The 27,475-nt window shown below is 45.0% G+C and overlaps 1 protein-coding gene across 1 annotated transcript; it reads right to left on the minus strand.

The window, feature by feature from the left end:
• Nucleotides 1-24,604: 24,604 nt before the first annotated feature.
• LOC127341899 (endoglucanase 2) lies at nt 24,605-27,212 on the minus strand. The gene is made up of 6 exons (XM_051367838.2): nt 26,939-27,212; nt 26,622-26,834; nt 26,222-26,512; nt 25,323-26,133; nt 25,174-25,224; nt 24,605-25,072 (listed from the first exon to the last, which is right to left on the minus strand). Exons 1-6 carry the CDS (start codon nt 27,131-27,133, stop codon nt 24,756-24,758), a joined length of 1,878 nt encoding a protein of 625 aa, XP_051223798.2. The 5' UTR covers nt 27,134-27,212; the 3' UTR covers nt 24,605-24,755.
• Nucleotides 27,213-27,475: the final 263 nt, after the last annotated feature.

The raw sequence follows: 27,475 nt of genomic DNA on the forward strand, positions 1-27,475 counted from the left end.
TATGATAGATCAATAATCAACTTGACATAGTATTCCATATTCATCGGATCCCAACAAACACAACATGTAGCATTACAAATAGAAGATCCTGATCATGATAGGCAGCTCACAAGATCTAAACATGATAGCACAAGAGGAGGAGACAACCATCTATCTGCTGCTATGGACCCGTAGTCCAAGGATGAACTACTCACGCATCAGTCCGGAGGCGGGCATGGTGATGTAGAGCCCTCTGGTGATGATTCCCCTCTCCGGCAGGGTGCCGGAGGCGATCTTCAGAACCCCCCGAGATGGGGTTGACGGCGGTGGCGTCTCAGTAACTTTTCTCGTATCGTGGCTCTCGGTACTAGGGTTTTCGCGACGGAGAGAATAAATAGGCGAAGGGGCAGAGTCGGGGGACGCCCGAGGGGCCCACCCCATAAGGCGGCGCGGCCAGGGGTGGGGTCGCGCCCCCCTATGGTGTGGCCGCCTCGCGTCCCCTCTTCGTCTCCTCTTCGGTGTTCTGGAAGGCTCCATGGAAAATAGGACCGTGGGCTTTTGTTTCGTCCAATTCCGAGAATATTTCCTGTGTAGGATTTCTGAAACCAAAAACAGCAGAAAACAGGAACTGGCACTGCGGCATCTTGTTAATAGGTTAGTCTCGGAAAATGCATAAAAACATTATAAAGTATGACTAAAACATGTTGGTATTGTCATAAAACTAGCATGGAACATAATAAATTATAGATACGTTGGAGACGTATCAAGCATCCCCAAGCTTAGTTCCTACTCGCCCTCGAGTAGGTAAAAGATAAAAACAATAATTTCTGAAGTGACATGCTACCAACACAATCTTGATCAATACTATTGTAAAGCATATGAGATGAATGAAATGATTCAAAGCAATGGTATATAGTTTGCTAACAAAAAGATAATGACTAAACAACTGAATCATATAGCAAAAACTTTTCATGAATAGTACTTTCAAGACAAGTATCAAAAAGACTTGCATAAGAGTTAACTCATAAAGCAATAGATTCTTAATAAGAAGTTTTGAAGCAACACAAATGAAGATTTAAGTTTCAGCAATTGCTTTCAACTTCAACATGTATATCTCATGGATAATTGTCAACACAAAGTAATATAATAAGTGCAATAAGTAAACATGTAAGAATCAATGCACACAGTTGACACAAGTGTTTGCTTCTAAGATAGAAAGAAGTAGGTAAACTGACTCAACATAAAGTAAAAGAAAGGCCCTTCGCAGAGGGAAGCAGGGATTACTCATGTGCTAGAGCTTTTTATTTTGAAAACATGGAAATAATTTTGTCAACGGTAGTAATAATTCATATGTGTTATGCATAAAACCTCCTATAAGTTGCAAGCCTCATGCATCGAATACCAATAGTGCCCGCACCTTGTCCTAATTAGCTCGGACTTCCATGGATTATCATTGCATTACATATGTTTCAACCAAGTGTCACAAAGGGGTACTTCTATGCCACCTGTACAAAGTTCCAAGGAGATAAATCACATTTGATTTCTCGATTTTGATAGATCTCAACTTAAGGACATCCATACCGGGACAACATAGAAAACAGATAATGGACTCCTCTTTTTAATGCTTTAAGCATTCAACAACAAATAAGATTCTCATAAGAGATTTCGAGGATTAATGTCCAAGCTGAAACTTCCACCATGATACATGGCTTTGGTTGGCGGCCCAATGTTCTTCTCTAACAATATGCATACTCAAACCATTTAATCATGAGAAATCTCCCTTACTTCAGACAAGACGAACATGCATAGCAACTCACATGATATTTAACAAAGGTGTGACAAGTTGATGGCGTCCCCAGAAACACGGTTACCGCTCAACAAGCAACTTATAAGAACTAAGATACATAAACAACATATTCATTACCACAATAGTTTTTTAGGCTACTTTCCCATAAGCTATGTATTGTAAAGACAAGGAATGAATTTTTAAAGGTAGCACGCAAGAAATTTACTTTGGAATGGCAGAAAAATACCACATATAGGTAGTTATGGTGGACACAAATGGCATAGGTTTTGGCTCAAGGTTTTTGGATGCACGAGAAGCATTTCCTCTCAGTACAAGGCTTTGGCTAGCAAGGTTGTTTGAAGCAAACACAAGTATGAACCGGTACAGCAAAAACTTACACAAGAACATATTGCAAGCATTATAAGACTCTACACTGTCTTCCTTGTTGTTCAAACACTTTTACCAGAAAATATCTAGACCTTAGAGAGACCAATCATGCAAACCAAATTTCAACAAGCTCTACGGTAGTTCTCCACTAATAGATTTAAACTACATGATGCAAGAGCTTAAACATGATCTATGAGAGCTCAAAACAATTGCCAAGTATCAAATTATTCAATACAATATGAGGCATTTTCTATTTCCAACCAAATAACAACAAGTACAAGTGCTGCTGCTTTCAGCTTTCGCCATGAACATGAAAAACGAAGAACACGAGTGTTCATATGAAGAAGCGGAGCGTGTCTCTCTCCCACACAAGGATTGCTAGGATCCGAATTTATTCAAACATAAACAAAAATAAAAACAAACAGACGCTCCATGTAAACCACATAAGATGTGACGAAATTAAAATATAGTTTCACTAGAGGTGACCTGATAAGTTGTTGATGAAGAAGGGGATGCCTTGGGCATCCCCAAGCTTAGACGCTTGAGTCTTCTTGAAATATGCAGGGATGAACCACGGGGGCATCCCCAAGCTTAGACTTTTCACTCTTATTGATCGTACCATATCATCCTCCTCTCTTGATCCTTGAAAACTTCCTCCACACCAAACTCAAAACAATCTCATTAGAGGGTTAGTGCATAATCAAAAATTCATATGTTCAGCAAGGACACAATCATTACCAACACTTCTGGAAATTACCCAAGGCTACTGAAAGTTAATGGAACAAAGAAATCCACTCAACACAGTAAAAGAGGCAATACGAAATAAAAGGCAGAATTTGTCAAAATAGAACAGTCCGTAAAGATGAATTTTTTCGAGGCACTTAACATGCTCAGATGGAAAATCTCAAAACTAATGAAAGTTGCGTACATATCTGAGGATCACGCATGAATTTTTTCAAGATTTTACAAGTTTCCTACAGAGAGAAAAATGCGAATTCGTGACAGCTAAGAATTCTGTTTCTTCGCAGAAATCCAAATCTAGTATCAACTTCCTATTAGAGACTTTACTTGGCACAACAACGAAATAAACATGATAAGGAGAGGTTGCTACAGTAGTAACAACTTCCAAGACACAACAAAACAGTAGCAAAATAAAAAACATGGGTTATCTCCCAAGAAGTGCTTTTCTTTATCGCCTTTCAGCTAGGCGCAGAAAGTGCAAATCAAGTAACATCAAGAGATGAAGCATCAACATCATATTTTTTCTTAAAAACACAACTTGTCGCAGAGGGTATCTTAGATGCTCCATTATCTAAATTTCCCATAGTGGTACTAAGGGTTTTATCAGTTTTAAGCTTGTAATGATTCTTTGGCTTTGGCATTTTAGGGACGTACATGAATTTTTGCTCCTTACCCACATAAGTTTTTTCCTTAAACTTAAGAGAAGAAAAAGTTGAACCCAAGGTTCCCATAGCTTCTTCAAGTTCACCAATCCTATGGGTTTGATTATCATGGATAGCACAAGTTTCTAAGACAGCAATTCTTTCATTAATTCCTCCTAGGGATTTATCAAGTTTATCAGTATTATCAAGTAATATTCCCAATTTAGTCTCAACACTTGAAAGATTTTCTCTATGGCTCCCAACTTTTTCATGACATCCTCAAGAGAGATTTCAATTTTAACTTCATTAACATGTGGTATTCCAACTAGACTCTCAATTATGCAACTAGCTTCTAAAGCAGGAGTACTTAGGAAATTACCCCCTGAAAGAGTATCAAGAACATACCTATTCCAGCTAGATATACCAACATAAAAGTTCCTAAGGAGGATAATAGTGGAGTGTTTCTTAGTGCACCTATGATGAGCATCACTAATTCTATACCAAGCATCTTTAAAACTTTCTCCCCCTTGTTGCTTAAAAGAACGAACTTCAACTTCAGGATTACTCATTTTAGTAATAATAAAAATAAATAAAGCAAAACCGAATTAAATAAAGTAGAACAAGTAACTAATTTTTGTGTGTTTTTGATATAAAGAAAGCAAACAAGACAGAAAATAAAATAAAGCAAGACAATAAACAAAGTAAAGAGATTGGATGTGAGAGACTCCCCTTGCAGCGTGTCTTGATCTCCCCAGCAACGGCGCCAGAAAAGCTTGCTTCTTGCGTGAGGCAGCTCCTTGTGACGGTAAAGCACACGTCCGTTGGGAACCCCAAGAGGAAGGTATGATGAGTACAGCAGCGAGTTTTCCCTCGGTAAGAAACCAAGGCTTATCGAACCAGTAGGAGATGAAGGCCACGTGAAGGTTGTTGGTGAAGGAGTGTAGTGCGGCGCAACAACAGTGATTCCAGCGCCAACGTGGAACCTGCACAACACAATCAAACTACTTTGTCCCAACTTAACAGTGAGGTTGTCAATCTCACCGGCTTGCTGAAAACAAATGATTAAACGTATGGTGTGGAGAATTATGTTTGCTTGCAGAAAACAACAGAGAACAATGATTGCAGTAGGTTGTATTTCAGATGTAAAGAATGGACCGGGATCCACAGTTCACTAGTGGTGTCTCTCCAATAAGATAAATAGCATGTTGGGTGAACAAATTACAGTTGGGCAATTGACAAATAGAGATGCATATACATATCATGATGACTACTATGAGATTTACTTAGGGCATTATGACAAAGAACATAGACCGCCATCCAGCATGCATCTATGCCTAAAAAGTCCACCTTCGGGTTAGCATCCGCATCCCTTCCAGTATTAAGTTGCAAACAACAGACAATTGCATTAAATACTGTGCGTAATTTAAACAATACCAATATCCTTAGACAAAGCACTGATGTTTTATCCCTAGTGGCAACAGCACATCCACAACCTTAGGGGTTGCTGTCACTCCCCCAGATTCAATGGAGACATGAACCCACTATCTAGCATAAATACTCCCTCTTGGAGTCACAAGTATCAACTTGGCCAGAGCCTATACTAGCAACGGAGAGCATGCAAGAACATAAATAACACATATATGATAGATCAATAATCAACTTGACATAGTATTCCATATTCATCGGATCCCAACAAACACAACATGTAGCATTACAAATAGATGATCCTGATCATGATAGGCAGCTCACAAGATCTAAACATGATAGCACAAGAGGAGAAGACAACCATCTAGCTACTGCTATGGACCCGTAGTCCAAGGATGAACTACTCACGCATCAGTCCAGAGGCGGGCATGGTGATGTAGAGCCCTCCGGTGATGATTCCCCTCTCCGGCAGGGTGCCGGAGGCGATCTTCAGAACCCCCCGAGATGGGGTTGACGGCGGCGGCGTCTCAGTAACTTTTCTCTTATCGTGGCTCTCGGTACTATGGTTTTCGCGACTGAGAGAATAAATAGGCGAAGGGGCAGAGTCGGGGGACGCCCTATGGTGTGCCCGCCCCGCGTCCCCTCTTCGTCTCCTCTTCGGTGTTCTGGAAGGCTCCGTGGAAAATAGGACCGTGGGCTTTTGTTTCGTCCAATTCCGAGAATATTTCCTGTGTAGGATTTCTGAAACCAAAAACAGCAGAAAACAGGAACTGGCACTGCGGCATCTTGTTAATATGTTAGTCTTGGAAAATGCATAAAAATATTATAAAGTATGACTAATACATGTTGGTATTGTCATAAAACTAGCATGGAACATAAGAAATTATAGATACGTTGGAGACGTATCAGTCGTGTCGGAGGGCGTCTCTGGATTGATATCATGCGGATTTCAGCGGGATCGCTGGAATCCTCATGGTACCGGTTCCGGGGCGTCACTAGTTGGTATCAGAGCTCAGGTTGATGGTATCCCACTAGTCCAGCCTGTAGGATAACCTTGCCAACGGACGTTGTTGTGTCTAGTGTCAAACCTACTTTCTAAAAATCGTTGGATAGATCTGATTAGCTCTGATTTTCTCCTTATCCATATTCTTTCTCATCTTACCTATGCGAGTTTTGAGTCTTCTCTCTTATCTGAGTTTCCGAGTCTTAGGTTCCAACGTGGGTTGGACGATCTATGCCTTTATCCTATTAGGTCCGATCTTCGGAGGATCCCAATGAAAGCTCATCATCAATAGCGGAACAACGACTTTTTGTTGGTGGTGTCACCGATCTACGTGGAGCAAGAATTCTTGTTAGTGGTGTCGAGGACTTCGACACATTGCCAGAAGATCCGATAGTTCACCTCTCTCCCTCGTACCATGGCGTGGAACCTCGGGGCGAGGTTCCTTGTTAGTGGCGTCGTTTGTAACGACCCGGAAAAACCCTAAATAGATTTTTCACCAATGCCGATTTTTCCGTGTCGTTCCAAGTCATCATGGCATATGCATCATATTATCCATGTCTTACTAAATAAAATATATTTTATAAACCCTAAAATATTTCGGTTTTCCCTCTCATATGGTTTTATATTAAACCACCCCTTTATCTTTTCTTTTCCACAAACCCTAACCCCAAAACTATCAAGTAAAATAAAGTTATTTTTAATGTTTTCAAATTCAAAATAAAAGTTGGTGCTGTTTCGGTTTGTTTTCAAATGGTTTTCAAAATCAGGTTTAAAACAAAGAGGGAAAAAGCAAAACCTTTAAAAAAACCTTCTAACCCTGGGCTCTCTCCTCCCTCTGGCCCATCTCTTTCTCCCCTTGGCCGAAGCCCGTCTCCTCCAGCCAAGCCCGTCTGGCCTTCTTCTTTCTCAGCCCGACCCAGACCCCACCGTACCTCTTCAATGAAATATCCTCTCTGATCGTTGGCGTTTTTCCCTCACGCAGCTCACGCCGAAGCAGAGATGGGGAAGCATGGCGCCTCCACCACCTGCCTCGCGTGGTCCTCCTTTCCCTCCTCTTTATCTCTGCACCACGCCCTTGTTTTTCTCCTTGCACACGCTTCTCTCGCCTCGTTGTTTTCTTCTACTGCAAGCCAAAATGAGAAGAGGAGAAACCCCCTCAGTACCGCCTCCTCCTCGCCGTTAATCCGCCGATTCCGGTCGCCCCGCGCCAAAACAAGGCCACCCCCAGAACCGCCTCATCGTCCTCGTTCCGCCGGTGCCCTTAATCGTCCCCAGCATCACCGTTCCCCCGCCACGGCCACCGCACGCCGGCGATTATTCCGTCGCCATCCGTGCTTCCCCTTCCACTCCGACTGTTTTCGCGCGTTCCTGGTACGCCTCTCTTCCTCCTAGACCACTCCTTCTTCTCATCCCCTTCCTGGTTTCGTCTCGCCAACGATGACCGTTGCGTTTGCCCGCAGGTGCTCATCATAGGCCTAACTCCGGTGACCCCTTCGACTCCGCCGACCACCATCGGGTTCGATGCGCCACGGTGCACCTCCTTCAGCCGCTAGCACGTCCCGAAGCGCCCCTCTCCGGCGAGTTTGTGCTCGATCCGATGCCTCGCCGTCACGGACACCAACATCTCCTTCGCCTCCGGCCGCCTCCTCCCCGCTGCTTCCCGTCATCCCCAAGCTAGCCACCTCGTCGTCGAGTCCCCGAGGGTGAGCCTTGATACGTCTCCAACGTACCTATAATTTCTGATGTTCCATACTTGTTTTATGACAATACTTACATGTTTTGCTTGCACTTTATAATGTTTTTATGCATTTTCCAGAACTAACCTATTAACGAGATGCCGAAGGGCCAGTTGCTGTTTTCTGTTGTTTTTGGTTCCAGAAAGGCTGTTCGGGCAATATTCTCAGAATTCGACGAAATCAACGCCCAAAACCTTATTTTTCCCGGAACCTTCCAGAAAGTCAGAGGGTGACCAGAGGGGTGCCCTGGGGGCCCCACACGTGGTGGTGGCGCGGCCCAGGAGGGGGGCGCGCCACCCTAGTGTGAGGAGGTCCCGTGGCCCCTCCGACTCCGACTCTTCACCTATTTAAGCCCTAGTGACCTAAAACATCGATACCGATTGACGAAACTCCAGAAAGACTCCAGGGGCGCCGCCACCATCGTGAAACTCCAATTCGGGGGACAGAAGTCTCTGTTCCGGCACCCTGCCGAGACGGGGAAGTGCCCCCGGAAGCCATCTCCATCGACGCCACCGCCTCCATCATGCTCCGTGAGTAGTTCCCCCATGGACTACGGGTTCTAGCTGTAGCTAGTTGGTATTCTCTCCCCCATGTACTTCAATACAATGATCTCATGAGCTGCCTTACATGATTGAGATTCATCTGATGTAATCGGTGTTGTGTTTGTTGGGATCCGATGGATTGTTACATTATGATTAGTCTATCTATAAAGTTTGTGAAGTTATTGTTGCTGCAATCTTGTTGTGTTTAATGCTTGTCACTAGGGCCCGAGTGGCATGATCTTAGATTTAAGCTCTATACTTATTGCTTAGATTGTATCTACAAGTTGTATGCACATGTCTATGTCCGGAACCAAAGGCCCCAAAGTGACAGAAATTGGGACAACTGGAGGGGAAGGCTTAGATATGAGGATCACATGTTTTCACGGAGTGTTAATGCTTTACTCCGGTGCTCTATTAAAAGGAGTACCTTAATTTCCAGTAGATTCCCTAGAGGCCCGGCTGCCACCGGCTGGTAGGACAAAAGATGTTGTACAAGTTTCTCATTGCGAGCACGTATGACTATATATGGGAAACATGCCTACATGATTAATAATCTTGATGTTCTGTCTTAATGCTATTTCAATCCTATCAATTGCCCAACTGTAATTTGTTCACCCAACACTTGTTATTGGAGAGTTACCACTAGTGTAGATAGCTGGGAACCCCGATCCATCTCTCATCATCATATACTCGTTCTATATGACATTGGAAGTAGTATCAACTATTTTCTGGTGCCATTGCTCTCATATTACTGCTACTGCTTTCTGTATTCATTACTACTGCTCTCATATTACTGCTGCTTTCACATCACCCATATTACTAGTGCTTTTCCAGGTGCAGCTGAATTGACAACTCAGTTGTTAAGGCTTATAAGTATTCTTTATCTCCCCTTGTGTCGAATCAATAAATTTGGGTTTTACTTCCCTCGAAGACTGTTGCGATCCCCTATACTTGTGGGTTATCAAGACTATTTTCTGGCGCCGTTGCCGGGGAGGCATAGCTCTACTCATAAGTTCACCTGGGGAGTACACTCCACCTCTCTCTCTCTGTTTTATTTTATTTTGTTTTGCTTAGTTTACTTTTGTCTAGTTTATTTGTGCTTAGTTTACTTTTGTCTAGTTTATTTTTATCTTGTTTTATTTTTCCTATATACCCGAAAATCCATAAAAATTTGAAAAACCGAAAAATTAAAAACTGTTGTTATGGGAGAACCCACAACCTATTTGGACCTTATTGAATTATATAATAATTATAGAGAATCAAGAACGGGAAAAGTTATGAGTGCTGTGATAGAAAAACTGAATACAATTGCTAAAATCTTGCTTAAACGCCATGATATAAACTGTTGCCCTAAACAGGATACTAAACATCTTAAATTTCAATGTGGCTTTAGTGAGGAAGTTTTAATTAAGAACTACAATTGGAATAGCTATCTTCATTTTGGGTTCGAAGAGGTAGAACAATTTGTCATATTTATGGGAGCCTCTGAGATAGAATCCTTCATTGCTAAAAATTATGAAACTTGTGTTGTTTGTAAGGACCTTAAAGATTATGTCTCTTCTATCCTTAATTTTTGCATAGAAAGCTACAGTGATAATCCTTATATCATTGATTATGAAGAGAGACTCATTAATGCACAAGAATGTACTCACAATTTGCAGGAACCAGTGGAAGAAGAAATTGATGAACCTGAAAGCTCATTGGATAAAAAATAAGAGGAGAGTGATGAACAAAAGGAGGAAGAATGGATTAGCTACCCATGCCAACCTTCTAATGAGAGTAACTCTTTATCTCTTGCACTATTTGATTGCCCTCCATGCTTACCAAAGGAGGTTGAATGTTATGTTCCTGTGGATTCTCTTGAAATATTTCCTGTTAGTAAAACTTGTGAAAATGATTATGCTACTGTTATTTATGATAATCCATGCTATTTTGATAAATCTTATGATAATGCTTTGTTTGTGCCTGATGTCGAAATGCATGGTACTAAAGAGTTTTGCTTGGCAAATGTTTATGATAAATCTCTAGATGATGGTCCTATGTTACTTGATACTATTAATTGTACTACTAGTGAAAATGGGATTGGAGAGTTCTTAACTTTATCTATGAGTCCCATATCTTTTGAGATTGATCAATCATCTTGTTATATTATTGATAAAAGTGAGTTTGAAAGTTTTGATCCTATTATTTCTGAGCTTGATAAAAATTATGTGTTTATGGATCATGAAAAGCATGCTTTATGTGATAGTTATGTTGTTGAGTTTATCCATGAAGCTACTGAAAATTATTATGAGAGAGGAAAATATGGTTGTAGAAATTTGCATGGTACTAAAACACCTCTCTATATGCTGAAAATTTTGAAGTTACTCTTGTTTTATCTTCTTATGCTTGTCACTTTGTTCTTCATAAATTTATTTGTGTACAAGATTCATATGCATAGGAATTGGGTTAGACTTAAATGTGTTTTGAATTTGCTTCTTGATGCTCTCTTTTGCTTCAACTCTTATTTCTTGCGAGTGCATCATTAAAATTGCTGAGCCCATCTTAATGGCTATAAAGAAAGCACTTCTTGGGAGATAACCCATGTCTTTATTTTGCTACTGTTTTGTTGTGTCTTGGAAGTTGTTACTACTGTAGCAACCTCTCCTTATCTATATTTTATTGCAATGTTGTGCCAAGTGAAGTCTCTAATAGAAGGTTGATGCTAGATTTGGATTTCTGCGCAGAAACAGATTTCCATCTGTCACGAATCTGGGCAGGGCTCTCTGTAGGTAACTCAGAAAAATCTGCCAATTTACGTGCGTGTTCCTCAGATATGTACGCAACTTTCATTAGTTTTGAGTTTTCTTATTTGAGCAACGGAAGTACCTCTTAAAAATTCGTGTTTACTGGCTGTTCTGTTTTGACAGATTCTGTCTCTGTTTTTTTGCATTGTCTCTTGTGGACTTTAAGCAAGGCTTTCTAGACATGGAGAGCTGTAGCTAATGTTTTATTGAGTTCTTGCAATGTGTCACTACAGGGCTAAAGTGGATTAAAGTTTTTTGAGTACTAACCCCTCTAATGAAGCTTATGAGAAGTTTGGTGTGAAGGAAGTTTTCAAGGGTCAAGAGAGGAGGATGATATATGATCAAGAAGAGTGAAAAGTCTAAGCTTGGGGATGCCCCCGTGGTTCATCCCTGCATATTTCAAGAAGACTCAAGCGTCTAAACTTGGGGATGCCCAAGGCATCCCCTTCTTCATCAACTTATCAGGTTTCTTCTATTGAAACTATATTTTTATTCGGTCACATTATATGTGCTTTACTTGGAGCGTCTGTGTGTTTTTATTTTGTTTATGTTTGAATAAATTCGGATCCTAGCAATCCTTGTGTGGGAGAGATACACGCTCCGCTTTTTCATATGAACACTTGTGTTCTTCGTTTTACTTTTAATGTTCAATGACAAAAGTTGGAAGCTGTTGCATTTATTGCTATTTGGTTGGAAAAAGAAAATGCCTCATATTGTCTTGGATAATTTGATACTTGGCAATTGTTTTGAGCTCTCAAGTAGATCATGATTAAGTTCTTGCATCATGTAGTTTAAACCTATTAGTGGAGAACTACCGTAGAGCTTGTTGAAATTGGTTTGCATGATTGGTCTTGTTAAAGTCTAGATATTTTCTGGTAAAAGTGTTTGAGCAATAAGGAAGACAGTGTAGAGTTTTATAATGCTTGCAATATGTTCTTATGTAAGTTTTGCTGTACCGGTTCATACTTGTGTTTGCTTCAAACAACCTTGCTAGCCAAAGCCTTGTACTGAGAGGAAATGCTTCTCGTGCATCCAAAACCTTGAGCCAAAACCTATGCCATTTGTGTCCACCATATCTACCTACTGTGTGGTATTTCCTGCCATTCCAAGAAAATACTTCATGTGCTACCTTTAAACAATTCAAAAGCTATTATCTCTTATTTGTGTCAATGTTTTATAGCTCATGAGGAAGTATGTGGTGTTTATCTTTCGATCTTGTCATTTACTTCGGACAGAATTTCATAATGGACTAGTGGCACATCCGCTTATCCAATAATTTTGCAAAAAGAGCTGGCGCGGGGTTCCCAGCCCCCAATTAATCAACCTTCATTAATAATTCTCTTCACATGTTTTGCTCTGATTCATCAGTAAGCAACTTAATTTTCCAAATAGACACTCCTTCATGGTATGTGAATGTTGGAAGGCACCCGAGGATTCGGTTAGCCATGGCTTGTGAAAGCAAAAGGTTGGGAGGAGTGTCAACCATAAATGAAACTAAAATACATGTGTAAACAAAAGAGAAGAGGGATGATCTACCTTGCTGGTAGAGATAACGTCCTTCATGGGAGCCGCTCTTGAGAGTCTGGTTGATGAGGTGGTTAGAGTACCCGCTACCATTCGTTGACAACAACAAACACCTCTCAAAACTTTACTTTTATACTCTCTATATGATTTCAAAACTTAAAAAGCTCTAGCACATGATTTAGTGCTTCCCTCTGCGAAGGGCCTTTCTTTTACTTTTATGTTGAGTCAGTTTACCTACTTCCTTCCATCTTAGAAGCAAACACTTGTGTTAACTGTGCATTGATTCTTAGATACTTGCATATTTGCATTCATCATATTACTTTGTGTTGACAATTATCCATGAGATATGCATGTTGAAAGTTGAAAGCAACTGCTGAAACTTAAATCTTCCTCTGTGTTGCTTCAATGCCTTTACTTTGAATTTATTGCTTTATGAGTTAACTCTTATGCAAGACTTTTGATGCTTGTCTTGAAAGTACTATTCATGAAAAGTTTTGCTATATGTTATCTATTTGTTAGCAACTATAGATCATTGCCTTGAGTCACTGCATTCATCTCATATGCTTTATAATAGTATGATCAAGGTTATGTAAGTAGCATGTCACTACATAAATTACTCTTTTTATCGTTTACCTACTCGAGGGCGAGCAGGAACTAAGCTTGGGGATGCTGATACGTCTCCAACGTACCTCTAATTTCTGATGTTACATGCTTGTTTTATGACAATACTTACATGTTTTGCTTGCACTTTATAATGTTTTTATGCATTTTCCGGAACTAACCTATTAACGAGATGCCGAAGGGCCAGTTGCTGTTTTCTGTTGTTTTTGGTTCCAGAAAGGCTGTTCGGGCAATATTCTCGGAATTCGGCGAAATCAACGCCCAGAACCTTATTTTTCCCGGAACCTTCCAGAAAGTCAGAGGGGGACCAGAGGGGTGCCCTGGGGGCCCCACACGTGGTGGCGGTGCGGCCCAGGAGGGGGGCGCGCCACCCTAGTGTGAGGAGGCCCCGTGGCCCCTCCGACTCCGACTCTTCGCCTATTTAAGCCCTGGTGACCTAAAACATCGATACCGATTGACGAAACTCGAGAAAGACTCCAGGGGCGCCGCCACCATCGCGAAACTCCAATTCGGGGGACAGAAGTCTGTATTCCGGCACCCTGCCGGGACAGGGAAGTGCCCCCAGAAGCCATCTCCATCGACGCCACCGCCTCCATCATGCTCCGTGAGTAGTTCCCCCATGGACTACGGGTTCTAGCTGTAGCTAGTTGGTATTCTCTCCCCCATGTACTTCAATACAATGATTTCATGAGCTGCCTTACATTATTGAGATTCATCTGATGTAATCGGTGTTGTGTTTGTTGGGATCCGATGGATTGTTACATTATGATTAGTCTATCTATAAAGTTTGTGAAGTTATTGTTGCTGCAATCCTGTTGAGTTTAATGCTTGTCACTAGGGCCCGAGTGGCATGATCTTAGATTTAAGCTCTATACTTATTGCTTAGATTGTATCTACAAGTTGTATGCACATGTCTATGTCCGGAACCAAAGTCCCCAAAGTGACAGAAATTGGGACAACTGGAGGGGAAGGCTTAGATATGAGGATCACATGTTTTCACGGAGTGTTAATGCTTTGCTCCGGTGCTCTATTAAAAGGAGTACCTTAATTTCCAGTAGATTCCCTAGAGGCCCGGCTGCCACCGGCTGGTAGGACAAAAGATGTTGTACAAGTTTCTCATTGCGAGCACGTATGACTATATATGGGAAACATGCCTACATGATTAATAATCTTGATGTTCTGTCTTAATGCTATTTCAATCCTATCAATTGCCCAACTGTAATTTGTTCACCCAACACTTGTTATTGGAGAGTTACCACTAGTGTAGATAGCTGGGAAACCCGGTCCATCTCTCATCATCATATACTCGTTCTATATGACATTGGAAGTAGTATCAACTATTTTCTGGTGCCTTTGCTCTCATATTACTGCTACTGCTGCTGTGTTACTGTTACTACTGCTCTCATATTACTGCTGCTTTCACATCACCCCTATTACTAGTGCTTTTCCAGGTGCAGCTTAATTGACAACTCAGTTGTTAAGGCTTATAAGTATTCTTTACCTCCCCTTGTGTCGAATCAATAAATTTGGGTTTTACTTCCCTCGAAGACTGTTGTGATCCCCTATACTTGTGGGTTATCAAGCCTCCCTTTCCCCCTCTCTTCCCCACGCAGAGCCGCCCTCGGTTGGTCGCCGTCGTCGTTTCCTTCCGCCAGACATCGTTGACCTCTCCCTGCATTCAGTTCCGTCAGAGAAGCAAAGGAGCAACAGCACAAGGTTGCCACGTCAGCGCCAACGCAGCGTCCCAGTCAGCGCGCTGGTCCCACCCATCATTCTCTCTGGCTAGAAAGGCTCGTGGTGAGAAACCCTTCTCAGATCTAGATCTGTTTGTTTTGCACAAAACCCCCTGCAAGTGTTGTTAACTATCCCACCGTCCTTCACAGCATCTCCCGGTGCCCAGTAAGCATCCCCGGGTCCCGCCGTCAGCCAGTGTGGCTAGCTAGCCCCTTGGTGAGAAAAGCCTCCACGTTTTCCTGTTTTTCTGAAAATTACATATATGTGTCAAATCTTGCGAAATTCATATCTTTCAAACCGTTCATCGAAATGCAAAGTGTTATATATGAAAATTGATCAGAAAAACATAAGGAACATGAATATGCCATACATTCATCAGTTTGCATCTCGCATCATGTCATGTCGTGATAGTTTGTGCATCTCACCTCACATATATGCGGAGTATTTCGGAACACCGACGTGGTTTTCCCCGCTCCGTTTAATATTGAAGTAGCGCACCCCTGCCATGTTTTGCCATGCTAATCAACACTTAAACTTATCGGTAGAAATGCAACTCCAATCTAAATTTTTTGTCCGGGGTTCCGACTTCGATTAATATGGATAAGTTGCATCGCATCATCGTTGCCATGTCATGCATATTATCTTGATCATGCCAATTCTTCTTCCGTAGTAGTAAGATTGCATACGTTGTGTGTTCCAGCATTTGCTTCTTCCCGGATAGGATCGCGAAGTTGTGTTGTGAGATACGACAAGTTCTTCTGCAGCTTTTCACAGGCGAGCCCACCCTCTTCACCTATTTTATATTTTGCTCTCCCTCTCACTGCTATCCTTATGTTGCGATTCTCTATCGAGTCACGTGTCCTATTCCACTTGTTTACCATAATAATACTATATGTATCATTCCTTATCCATAGCCGTTGCTTGATGTTTGAGCCTTGCGAGTCGTAGGCGTGTTTAGGTTATGTTGTTTATCTCGATCTGTTATCTGGATATGTTGGGTTGTTGGGAGGTTATCACATGCTATATTAGTTGTTGGAGATAATCACACTTTACTTTATTGTTAACAACTAAAATTGTAATCAGAGACATCTGTGAGCCCCTTTGCGAAAGCATCGGAATTTCGACTCGCTAATGTCCCCTAGGACCCGAGTTCTTGTTATCTGTTCCGAGATTGAGCGCTCTACCCGTACGTGGGGACGATTATCGGGACCCCCCTCACCCATTAACTTTTCTCAAGTTAGTTGAAAAGGGGGGCCACAACCTTGGTTTTATTTGCCTATGCCATGTATGACATGCTTTACTTACTGTTGCCTTCGGGTGTTTACTTCATGTTGCCTTCGGGTGTTTATATTCTGTACTGTACCCGGCGGGACGTTTAGCGAAGCGTGTGGTTCGCACGCCTAGCCTCCATCGCAAACCCTTAGTCCGCTTCGGAGTACGGCCGGACTTCGTCACGGGTAGCTTAGTCGGGTGCCCCCCCTAGACTTTCATGTTGAACTGGGAACGGTCTTGTTGTGAGACATCGCCTGTCGTAAGCGGGTCGAGCATGCGTATGGTTACATTTGGGCAACCCCTGCAGGGTGTACATCTTATCGATAAGTCGTGCCCGTGGTTATGGATGACTTGGAATTGTATGGCTTGATCATGGAACAACTTACACGTTATAATTGTTGTTAATAATCTGATAATAACTTGCGTAGTAATATAGCATTACTACAACCGATACCTAATAAAACTTGTCCACCGTTGAGTGTCTTTTACATTGCTTCTTCGCCTTGTTGAAGGGGATATGTGTAATCGGCTGGGTTATGTTTGTGTAGTATTTTATTTGTTATCTTATGCGCTCTCTTATCTTCTCTGAGTAGACAGATGTTGTAGCGTGTCTCTATTGGTTATAGTTTTGCTGCAGCTAAACCTACCATATAGCCCCCGGTGATATATTCACCTGGCGAGCATAGCCATTTCTAGTCTCGCTAAGTATGTGCTGGAGTTCGTTCCTTGGTACTTACCCTCGCCTTTTCTCTTTCTCTTTTGTTTCCTCCTCTTGTCGGCAACCGATGGCCCGACTTTGACAGGTACGAGATGATGCGTTAGCAAGGTTACCCTTCCGGCTTGGCCTGGGCAGGGTTATGGACGTCACTGGTTATCTTCAGGACTCTTAGTCCAATTCGTATCTTGTCCATACTCGGACGTATTTGATCTTCTGTATGATTGGATCTTTGTATTGTATATTTGTATCTTGACTCGTTGGAGTTGTTGTTGTAATATATGTTTCTTGTGGGCTCTATTGTAATCCTGTTGTAATGTTACCGCTCGTGTTAATTCCTCTGGCATCACGTGTGTGATTCGTCGTGCACGTCATGTCGGAGGGCGTCTCTGGATCGATATCATGCAGATTTCGGCGGGATCGCTGGAATCCTCATGGTACCGGTTCCGAGGCGTCACAAGTTGGTATCAGAGCTCAGGTTGACGGTACCCCACAAGTCCAGCCTGTAGGATAACCTTGCCAACGGACGTTGTTGTGTCTAGTGTCAAACCTATTTTCTAAAAATCGTTGGATAGATCTGATTAGCTCTAATTTTTCTCCTTATCTATATTCTTTCTCATTTTACCTATGCGAGTTTTGAGTCTTCTCTCTTATCTGAGTTTCCGAGTCTTAGGTTCCGACGCGGGTTGGACGATCTATGCCTTTATCCTATTAGGTCCGATCTTCGGAGGATCCCGACGAAAGCTCATCATCAATAGCGGAACAACGACTTTTTGTTGGTGGTGTCGCCGATCTACGTGGAGCAAGAATTCTTGTTAGTGGTGTCGACGAGTTCGAAACATTGCCAGAAGATCCGATAGTTCACCTCTCTTCCCCATACCATGGCGTGGAACCTCGGGGCGAGGTTCCTTGTTAGTGGCGTCGTTTGTAACGACCCGGAAAAACCCTAAATATATTTTTCACCAATGCCTATTTTCCGTGTCGTTCCAAGTCATCATGGCATATGCATCATATCATCCATGTTTTACTAAATAAAATATATTTTATAAACCCTAAAATATTTCGGTTTTCCCTCTCATATGGTTTTATATTAAACCACCCCTTTATCTCTTCTTTTCCACAAACCCTAACCCCAAAACTATCAAGTAAAATAAAGTTATTTTTAATGTTTTCAAATTCAAAATAAAAGTTGGTGTTGTTTCGGTTTGTTTTCAAATGGTTTTCAAAATCAGGTTTAAAACAAAGAGGGAAAAAGCAAAACATTTAAAAAACCCTTCTAACCCTGGGCTCTCTCCTTCCTCTGGCCCATCTCTTTCTCCCCTTGGCCGAAGCCCATCTCCTCCAGCCAAGCCCGTCTAGCCTTCTTCTTTCTCAGCCCGACCCAGACCCCACCGTACCTCGTCGATGAAATATCCTCTCTGATCATTGGCGTCTTTCCCTCACGCAGCTCACGCCGAAGCAGAGATGGGGAAGCACGGCACCACAACCACCTGCCTCGCGTGATCCTCCTTTCCCTCCTCTTTGTCTCTGGACCACGCCCTCGTTTTTCTCCTTGCACACGCTTCTCTCGCCTCGCTGTTTTCTTCTACTGCAAGCCAAAACGAGAAGAGGAGAAACCCCCTCAGTACCGCCTCCTTCTCGCCCTTAATCCGCCAATTCCAGCCACCCCGCGCAAAAACAAGGCCACCCCTAGAACCGCCTCGTCGTCCTCGTTCCGCCGGTGCCCTTAATCGAATCGGGGGCACCCAGAATCGTCCCCAACATCACCGTTCCCCCGCCACGGCCACCGCACGCCGGCGAGGATTCCGTTGCCGTCTGTGCTTCCCCTTCCACTCCGACTGTTTTCGCGCGTTCCTGGTACGCCTCTCTTCCTCCTAGACCACTCCTTCTTCTCCTCCCCTTCCTGGTTTCGTCTCGCCAACGCTGACCGTCGCGTTTGCCCGCGGGTGTTCATTGTAGGCCTAACTCCGGTGACCCCTTCGACTCCGCCGACCACCATCGGGTTCGATGCGCCACGGTGCACCTCCTTCGGCCGCTAGCACGTCCCGAAGTGCCCCTCTCCGGCGAGTTCATGCTCGATCCGACGCCTCGCCGTCACGGACACCAACGTCTCCTTCGCCTCCGGCCGCCTCCTCCCCGCTGCTTCCCGTCATCCCCAAGCTAGCCGCCTCGTCGTCGAGTCCCCGAGGGTGAGCCTCCCTTTCCCCCTCTCTTCCCCACGCAGCGCCACCCTTGGTTGGTCGCCGTCGTCGTTTCCTTCCGCCAGACATCGTTGACCTCTCCCTGCCTTCAGTTTCGTCAGAGAAGCAAAGGAGCAACAGCACAAGGTTGCCACGTCAGCGCCAACGTAGTGTCCCAGTCAGCGCGCTGGTCCCAGCCGTCATTCTCTCTGGCTAGAAAGGCTCGTGGTGAGAAACCCTTCTCAGATCTAGATCTGTTTGTTTTGCACAAAACCCCCTGTATGTGTTGTTAACTATCCCACCGTCCTTCACAGCATCTCCCGGTGCCCAGTCAGCATCCCCGGGTCCTGCCGTCAGCCAGTGTGGCTAGCTAGCTGATGGCGCGTGATGCACACGTCCGTTGGGAACCCCAAGAGGAAGGTGTGATGCGCACAGCAGTAAGTTTTCCCTCAGAAAGAAACCAAGGTTATCGAACCAGTAGGAGATGAAGGCCACGTGAAGGTTGTTGGTGGAGGAGTGTAGTGCGGTGCAACACCAGGGATTCCGGCGCTAACGTGGAACCTGCACAACACAATCACAATACTTTGCCCCAACTTAACAGTGAGGTTGTCAATCTCACCGGCTTACTGTAAACAAAGGATTAAACGTATGGTGTGGAGAATGATGTTTGTTTGCGAAGAACAACAGAGAACAGAGATTGCAGTAGATTGTATTTCAGATGTAAAAGAATGGACCGGGGTCCACAGTTCACTAGTGGTGTCTCTCCAACAAGATAAATAGCATGTTGGGTGAACAAATTACAGTTGGTCAATTGACAAATAGAGATGCATATACATATCATGATGACTACTATGAGATTTACTTAGGGCATTACGACAAAGAACATAGACCGCTATCCAGCATGCATCTATGCCTAAAAAGTCCACTTCGGGTTAGCATCCGCACCCCTTCCAGTATTAAGTTGCAAACAACAGACAATTGCATTAAGTACTGTGCGTAATGTAATCAACACAAATATCCTTAGACAAAGCATCGATGTTTTATCCCTAGTGGCAACAGCACATCCATAACCTTAGAACTTTTTGTCACTGTCCCAGATTCAATGGAGGCATGAACCCACTATCGAGCATAAATACTCCCTCTTGGAGTTACAAGTATCAACTTGGCCAGAGCCTCTACTAGCAACGGAGAGCATGCAAGAACATAAACAACACATATATGATAGATCGATAATCAACTTGACTTAGTATTCCATATTCATCGGATCCCAACAAACACAACATGTAGCATTACAAATAGACGATCTTGATCATGATAGGTAGCTCACAAGATCTAAACATGATAGCACAAGAGGATAAGACAACCATCTAGCTATGGACCCATAGTCCAAGGATGAACTACTCACGCATCAATCCGGAGGCGGGCATGATGATGTAGAGTCCTCCAGTGATGATTCCCCTCTCCGGCAGGGTGCCGGAGGTGATCTCCTGAATCCCCCGAGATGGGATTGGCGGCGGCGGCGTCACAGTAACTTTTCTCGTATCATGGCTCTCGGTGATAGGGTTTTCGCGACGGAGAGAATATATAGGCGAAGGGGCAGAGTCGGGGGACGCTCGAGGGGCCCACCCCATAGGGCGGTGCGCCCAGAGGTGGGGCCGCGCCCTCCTAGGGTGTGGCCGCCTCGTCGCCCCTCTTCGTCTCCTCTTCGGACTTCTGGAAGGCTCCGTGCAAAATAAGACCGTGGGCTTTTGTTTCGTTCAATTCCGAGAATATTTCCTGTGTAGGATTTCTGAAACCAAAAACAGCAGAAAACAGGAACTGGCGCTTCGGCATCTTGTTAATAGGTTAGTGCCGGAAAATGCATCAAAATGATGTAAAGTGTATATAAAGCATGTGAGTATTGTCATATAACTTGCATGGAACATAAGAAATTATAGATACGTTTGAGACGTATCACTAGCCCCTTGGTGAGAAAAGCCTCCACGTTTTCCTGTTTTTCTGAAAATTGCATATATGTGTCAAATCTTGCGAAATTCATATCTTTCAAACCGTTCATCGAAATGCAAAGTGTTATATATGAAAATTGATCAGAAAAACATAAGGAACATGAACATGCCATACATTCATCTGTTTGCATCTCGCATCATGTCGTGTCGTGATAGTTTGTGCATCTCACCTCACATATATGCGGTGTATTTCGGAACACCGACGTGGTTTTCTCCGCTCCGTTTAATATTGAAGTAGCGCACCCCTGCCATGTTTTTCCATGCTAATCAACATTTAAAATTATCGGTAGAAATGCAACTCCAATCTAAATTGTTTGTCTGGGGTTCCGACTTTGATTAATATGGATAAGTTGCATCGCATCATCGTTGCCATGTCATGCATATTATCTTGATCATGCCGATTCTTCTTTCGTAGTAGTAAGATTGGATACGTTGTGTGTTCCAGCATTTGCTTCTTCCCGGATAGGATCTTGAAGTGGTGTTGTGAGATACGACAAGTTCTTCTGCAGCTTTTCACAGGCGAGCTCTCCCTCTTCACCTATTTTATATTTTGCTCTCCCTCTCACTGCTATCCTTATGTTGCGATTCTCTATCGAGTCACGTGTCCTATTCCACTTGTTTACCACAATAATCCTATATGTATCATTCCTTACCCATAGCCGTTGCTTGATGTTTGAGCCTTGCGAGTCGTAGGCATTTTTAGGTTATGTTGTTTATCTCGATCTGTTATCGGGATATGTTGGGTTGTTGGGAGGTTATCACATGCTATATTAGTTGTTGGAGTTAATCACACTTTACTTTATTGTTAACAACTAAAATTGTAAGCAGAGGCATCTGTGAGCCCCTTTGCGAAAGCATCGGAATTTTGACTCGCTAATGTCCCCTAGGACCCGAGTTCTTGTTATCTGTTCCGAGATTGAGAGCTCTACCCGTACGTGGGGATGATTATCGGGACCCCCTCACCCATTACCTTTTCTCAAGTTAGTTGAAAAGGGGGCCACAACCTTGGTCTTATTTGCCTATGCCATGTATGCCATGCTTTACTTACTGTTGCCTTCGGGTGTTTACTTCATGTTGCCTTCGGGTGTTTATATTCTGTACTGTACCCCGCGGGACGTTTAGCGAAGTGTGTGGTTCGCACGCCTAGCCGCCGTCGCAAACCCTGAGTCCGCTTCGGAGTACGGCCGAACTTCGTCACGGGTAGCTTAGTCGGGTGGCCCCCCTAGACTTTCTTGTTGAACTGGGAACGGTCTTGTTGTGAGACATCGCCTGTCGTAAGCGGGTCAAGCATGCGTATGGTTACATTTGGGCAACCCCTGTAGGGTGTACATCTTATCGATAAGCCGTGTCCGCGGTTATGGACGACTTGGAATTTTATGGCTTGATCATAGAACAACTTACACGTTATAATTGTTGTTAATAATCTGATAATAACTTGCGTAGTAATATAGCATTACTACAACCGATACCTAATAAAACTTGTCCACCGTTGAGTGTCTTTTACATTGCTTCTTCGCCTTGTTGAAGGGGATATGTGTAATCGGCTGGGTTACGTTTTTGTAGTATTTTATCTATTATCTTCTGCGCTCTCTTATCTTCTCTGAGTAGACGGATGCTGTAGCTTGTCTCTATTGGTTATAGTTTTGCTGCCGCTAAACCTACCATATAGCCCCCGGTGATATATTCGCCTGGCGAGCATAGCCATTTCTAGTCTCGCTAAGTACGTGCCGGATTTCGTTCCTTCGTACTTACCCTTGCCTTTTCTCTTTCTCTTTTGTTTCCTCCTCTTGTCGGCAACCGATGGCCCGACTTTGACAGGTACGAGATGACGACGTTAGCAAGGTTACCCTTCCGGCTTGGCCTGGGCAGGGTTATGGACGTCACTGGTTATCTTCAGTACTCTTAGTCCAATTCGTATCTTGTCCGTACTCGGACGTATTTGATCTTCTGTATGATTTGGATCTTTGTATTGTACATTTGTATCTTGACTCGTTGGAGTTGTTGTTGTAATATATGTTTTTTGTGGGCTCTATTGTAATCCTGTTGTAATGTTAGCGCTCGTGTTAATTCCTCTGGCATCACGTGTGTGATTCGTCGCGCACGTCGTGTCGGAGGGCGTCTCTGGATCGATATCGTGCGGATTTCGTCGGGATCGCTGGAATCCTCATGGTACCGGTTCCGGGACGTCACACTGTGTTCATGGACGTTCCCTTCTATCGGGCTCATGGCTATGTGATCATCTTTCTTTCCCTCTCTAAATTACCCTTCTGTTTTGTGCAATTCCCTAACTATTCTCCCATGGGTCGAATTTTCCAGGCCCCATCCTGCCTAGGTGTCTTCGATTCCTATAGATTGACGGCGACGCTGCTCCTCCACGTGGCCCCTGTGGTAGACCAGCCGCTCGTACCTGTAGAAGGCATGGTGGCTCACCAATCCCATTATGATTGGGATCCTCGCCCATTGAGTCGGCGGCATGGTCTCAAGTGGCACCCGTTCGATGATGCCGGAATCGTCCACGGTACCTGCACTGGCTTTTGTGGTTGGTGTGGGTTTTTTCCTGCCACACTCTCGGTTGGTTCCGCCAATTTTCCATGTGGGACTAAACATTGCTTTCACTCATCTTGCCACTCCGTTATGAGTTGACATCAACTTGGATTCAAACACACATGAGCTGCCACATATATGGGTTTTGAAATTTATAGAAAAATCTGAAATACTACATGAGCCAAAGGGATTAGCCCATTTATTTCAACACTCCACATGGGAGGACGTGAACGTAGACATGGACCTCCGCATCATCGGGACATAGTATGTCCAATATGCAAGAAAGAGAGCCATGGCGCCAACTCATGTTGCTGGTGCTATGTGGACAACGACAACAACAATGACTCCTATGAGAAAGGAGCAAACACTGCCTATAGCTTTGATACAAATTGGTACTCGGACACATGCGCAACCGACCACATCACCGGCAACCTCGACAAACTGGTGATACGTGATAGTTACCATGGTAATGACAACATCCACACAACAAATGTTGGAGGTGTGCATATTAGTCATATTGGTTATTCATCCATTCAAACCCCTAATTGTAATCTTCATCTTAAAAATAATCTGCATGTCCCTAGAGCGACTAAAAATCTTGTTTCCATTCACACACTTGCTATGATAATGATGCCTTCCTTGAGTTTCAACCTTGGTACTTTTTTTTAGTAAGCATCAAGTCACGAAGAAAATTTTATCCACAAAATATGTCTAGATACATCCAAATCAGTAACAACTAATATGTAATGGATGGAGTAGTTGTTACTTCCTGGTAGATTACTGGAAATCTGATGGTGCTTTATTTATTTTGTTACCTTTATTTCAGTTATCACCACTTACTCCCATCGTGGAAAATATAAATGAGAGTAAAATACTTTCTAACAAAGACTGGAACGATCGAAAAGTTATATGGTGTCTTGGCGCGTTAGACCAAGTGCTGAGAATAAAACCTCAAAAGACGGATGCTAGCTGATGGTATTCGTGGTATAATTCTGACAGAAGGAGGAATTGTGGTGCTGCCGTGATTTGATGATGAACTACATATGAGACAAGTACCTTTTGCAAATATATATATTTCAGACGAGCTAGCTTCCCCTTTTGTAACCTGACAAATCAACTATACTGAATCCATTTCAGACGAGCTTGTAGCCGGTGACCCAGACGTTCGCCGGCGGCGCCGCGTGGACGTACACGAACACCACGCTCCCGCCGGCGGGCAGCGACGGAGCGGCGCCTGGGAGCACGTACCCGTACCGCGCCTTGTCGAGCCCCCACACTGGGCCGTAGAGCTTGGCGATGCCGATGTGCAGCTCGTGCGCCGTCTTGTTCGGGGACCTGTTGGTCACCGTCGCCACGTACCGGCGGTACGTCCGGCCCTTCTCCGTCCATGACCTCGTCGCCTTCTGCTCGATCGCCATCGGCGACGCGTGCTTATCTTCTACATCGGCGGCTGCAAGGTGCAACAAGATTCAGTCTCTCGGATTGTGTAGTACTGAAATGACAAGAATCTCTGTAACTGAACCGAATCAAGAATGTCAGAATGTTTAGTACCAGCAAGTATGGAGGTCGGGTTGTCACGCTCGACTGCTGCGGTAGCAAGCTCTGCACGAAAAGATCGAGACACAAATCAAACGATGCGTCTTGCTAGATAACCTCTGAAAACCTGTGTGCACACGAGGGGCAGAGTAAGCCACACGAACCATCTGAAAGCGACCGCCCAAACCGGCCGCCACCGCCGTGTCCGGCGGCGAGCCGAGCGAGCACCCCCATGAACGGGGCGCTGTTGTAGGTAGTCGCCTCGGTCTGCTCGTAGTTGTTCCTCTCGTCCGAGAAGTTGTCGTGCTCGTCGGGCCCGCCGACGATGGCGCCGTCGAGCAGGTTCGGGTTGCTGCCCTTGCGGCCATACCAGCTCGAGTACCCGTCGTGGCAGCTCACGAAGGCCGGGTTGGACTTGACGGACACGATGGACGCGCCGCGGTGGTGCGCCTCCCGCGGGTAAACGTTGCCGTACCCGACCATGTAGCTCGTCCCCCTCGGGTTGCTGCCCAGGATGTAGTCCACCTGGGACTTGGCGAACGCCATGAGCTCGGACGGCGCCGCCGACCCGGACGAGCACTGCACATGCGCGGAGGCGAGGCTGTCGGAGTAGGCCGCGAGCAGGAACGAGGCGCTGGTGACGAACTGGAGGTTGTTCCACTTCTGGTGGTACATCAGGCCGCCGGGCGTGCGCTGGACGTCGCCGGAGCCACCCTGCTTGCCGAGGCAGGAGCACGCGAAGAAGTCGGCCTTCTGCCGGTACCGCCGCAGCACGGCGGCGTGCGCGCCGGCTTTGCCCTGCAGCAGGATCTTGGCGGCCAGGACCTGCACGCCGGGGTACTTGATGTCCCACCCGAACTCGCTGGTGGACCAGCCCGTGCCGCCCAGCGCGTCGGCGTGGTTGGCCAGGTAGTCCAGGTACTGCCCCTCGCCCGTCGCGTGGAACAGCCACGCCGCCGCCCACAGCAGCTCGTCCTAAAAAGCTCGTCAGATCAACTCAAATGCGATACCAAATGTGCATGGAGGAGTGAGTGTTAATCTTGTCGATCAGAGATCAGCTTACCCCGTATCCGCTGATCGAGCCGTAGTAGTTCCTGGCGACGGGGATGCTGGCGTCGTACCTTCCCCGGTACTTGTCGGCGAAATCAAACAGCTGCTTGGAGTGTTGCAGGAGCTGGTTCGCGTAGCCGGGGTTGGAGCGGCGGAATACCAGCGACGCCGCGGCCATTGCGGCCGCGGTCTCTCCGGCGAGGTCGGACCCCGGGTGCTGGGTGTCGAGGCGGTACGCCTGACGGCTCGTCGTCATGTCCTCCGGCCGCTGCCAGCAGTTGTGGTCCGTGTCGCCGTCCCCCACCTTCACAGCAATCCGACATGTCAACATCCGAACATTGTACACTTGGATAGCTAGTCAGCTACCGACTACCTGTAGTACCGAACTCCACCGGGTGCTTCGAATTACGAACCTCTCCGTAGAGCACGTTGGGCTCTGGGTGAGCCTTGACGAAGTAGTCGGTGCCCCACTTGATGGCCTCCATGGCGTGGCCGAGCTCGCCGGCCGCCCCCATCTGCTCGCCGTACTCCAGGACGCTCCACGACATCATGGTCACCGTGAACGCCATCGGCAGCCCGAACTTGACATTGTCGCCGGCGTCGTAGTAGCCACCCGTAAGATCCACCTGGAAGGAGCTCAACACAAATTGACTAGTTAAGAAATGAATGTGGCCAGAACATACACGGTTATTTTCACCTAGATTTGCAATGTGCCATTGGCATTGCATACCCCGTTGGCCTTCCCGTCGAGGAGGCCGGAGTTGGCCCTCCAGGAAATTCTCTGGTTGCCGGGGAGGACACCGGACCGCTGCGCCTCAAGGAAGAGGATGCTCTTGCTCAGCGCCTTGCTGTAGTCGATGGCGCTGCCACCGCAGTACGAAACCTGTGCCATGGCGACAAGCACCAAAATGGCGAGGAGACCCATGCCCACAAAGCGTGCTAGCTCCTGCTCTGGCTACGGCTGGCTGGTTGAGGCCAAGAAGCTAGCCGAGAAGGGAATGCCACAATGTATCTTGCTTTGGATGCTGGCTCTGAAGCTCATGGGCTGCTATTTATACTGCATCCATGTCGGGGGAAGGGGAAGAGGTCAAGAGAAAGGGGAAGACGAAGCTCAAATGTGGCGATCCAAGGGTCCGGTTATCTATTTCTGGTCTGCCTCTATCTCGGTTTATTACTAGGAGTAGTTTATTTCTTCAAAAATGGGCGCTGCTCCTTTTCCAAAAAGAACATACAAATAAATGAGAACAGAGGAATTACTCACTACTGG

This window comes from Lolium perenne, chromosome 3, assembly GCF_019359855.2.
Source record: "Lolium perenne isolate Kyuss_39 chromosome 3, Kyuss_2.0, whole genome shotgun sequence".
In the NCBI taxonomy this organism is placed as follows: domain Eukaryota; kingdom Viridiplantae; phylum Streptophyta; class Magnoliopsida; order Poales; family Poaceae; genus Lolium; species Lolium perenne.